The sequence below is a fragment of the Merops nubicus genome, unplaced genomic scaffold, assembly GCF_000691845.1.
Source record: "Merops nubicus isolate BGI_N331 unplaced genomic scaffold, ASM69184v1 scaffold13389, whole genome shotgun sequence".
NCBI lineage: Eukaryota > Metazoa > Chordata > Aves > Coraciiformes > Meropidae > Merops > Merops nubicus.
The window spans coordinates 157,154-157,638 of NW_008630415.1; the positions used below are offsets into that span (position 1 = coordinate 157,154).

Here is a 485-nt window from a genome sequence, read left to right on the forward strand (position 1 = left end):
GCAGGCTGCTGCTATTGCTGCTGCGGGTGCAGTGGTCCCGTTCATACTCCTCCTGAGCCTTTTGCATTTTCCGCTTCTTCATCTTCCTCTTGTGGATGTGGAAGGTGGTGAGGGAGAGGAGGATCAAGCAGAAGATGAGGGTGACCAGGACAATTAAAACCAGGGTGGATGAGAAGGACTGGAAGAGTTGACCCACTTGCGTGATGCAGGTGCTGCTGGTGTTTAAGGTGGCAGACGTCCTGTTCAGGATACAAGGCGGCAGCGACAGCCTCAACTCCTTGGAGAGCTTGGCACTCATTGAGGAGGCTTCAGAAGACGAGGATCTTCCTCCCCTCTCTCAAGACGCCTAAATTTCAATCGGTGTCGGGCCGCGGGCGGGCGCTCGCTGGAAATGCCCGGGAAGCTGCCGGCTCAGCCTCACGCTCGCTCTAAAGTGACCGAGCAGCCTGCAAAGGGAGCCGGACACATCAGCGCTCCGAGGCACC

General features: G+C 57.5%; 1 protein-coding gene across 1 annotated transcript in view; it reads right to left on the reverse strand.

Annotated features, from left to right (window-relative positions):
• LOC103779658 (chromosome unknown open reading frame, human C11orf87) overlaps positions 1-298 on the reverse strand; it is a 476-nt gene extending 178 nt beyond the window's left edge. The window contains 1 exon segment of the mRNA XM_008947302.1: positions 1-298. This exon segment is cut by the window's left edge and continues 2 nt beyond it. Coding sequence (XP_008945550.1) covers positions 1-298 — 298 coding nt within the window.
• Between the last annotated feature and the right edge of the window lie 187 nt (positions 299-485).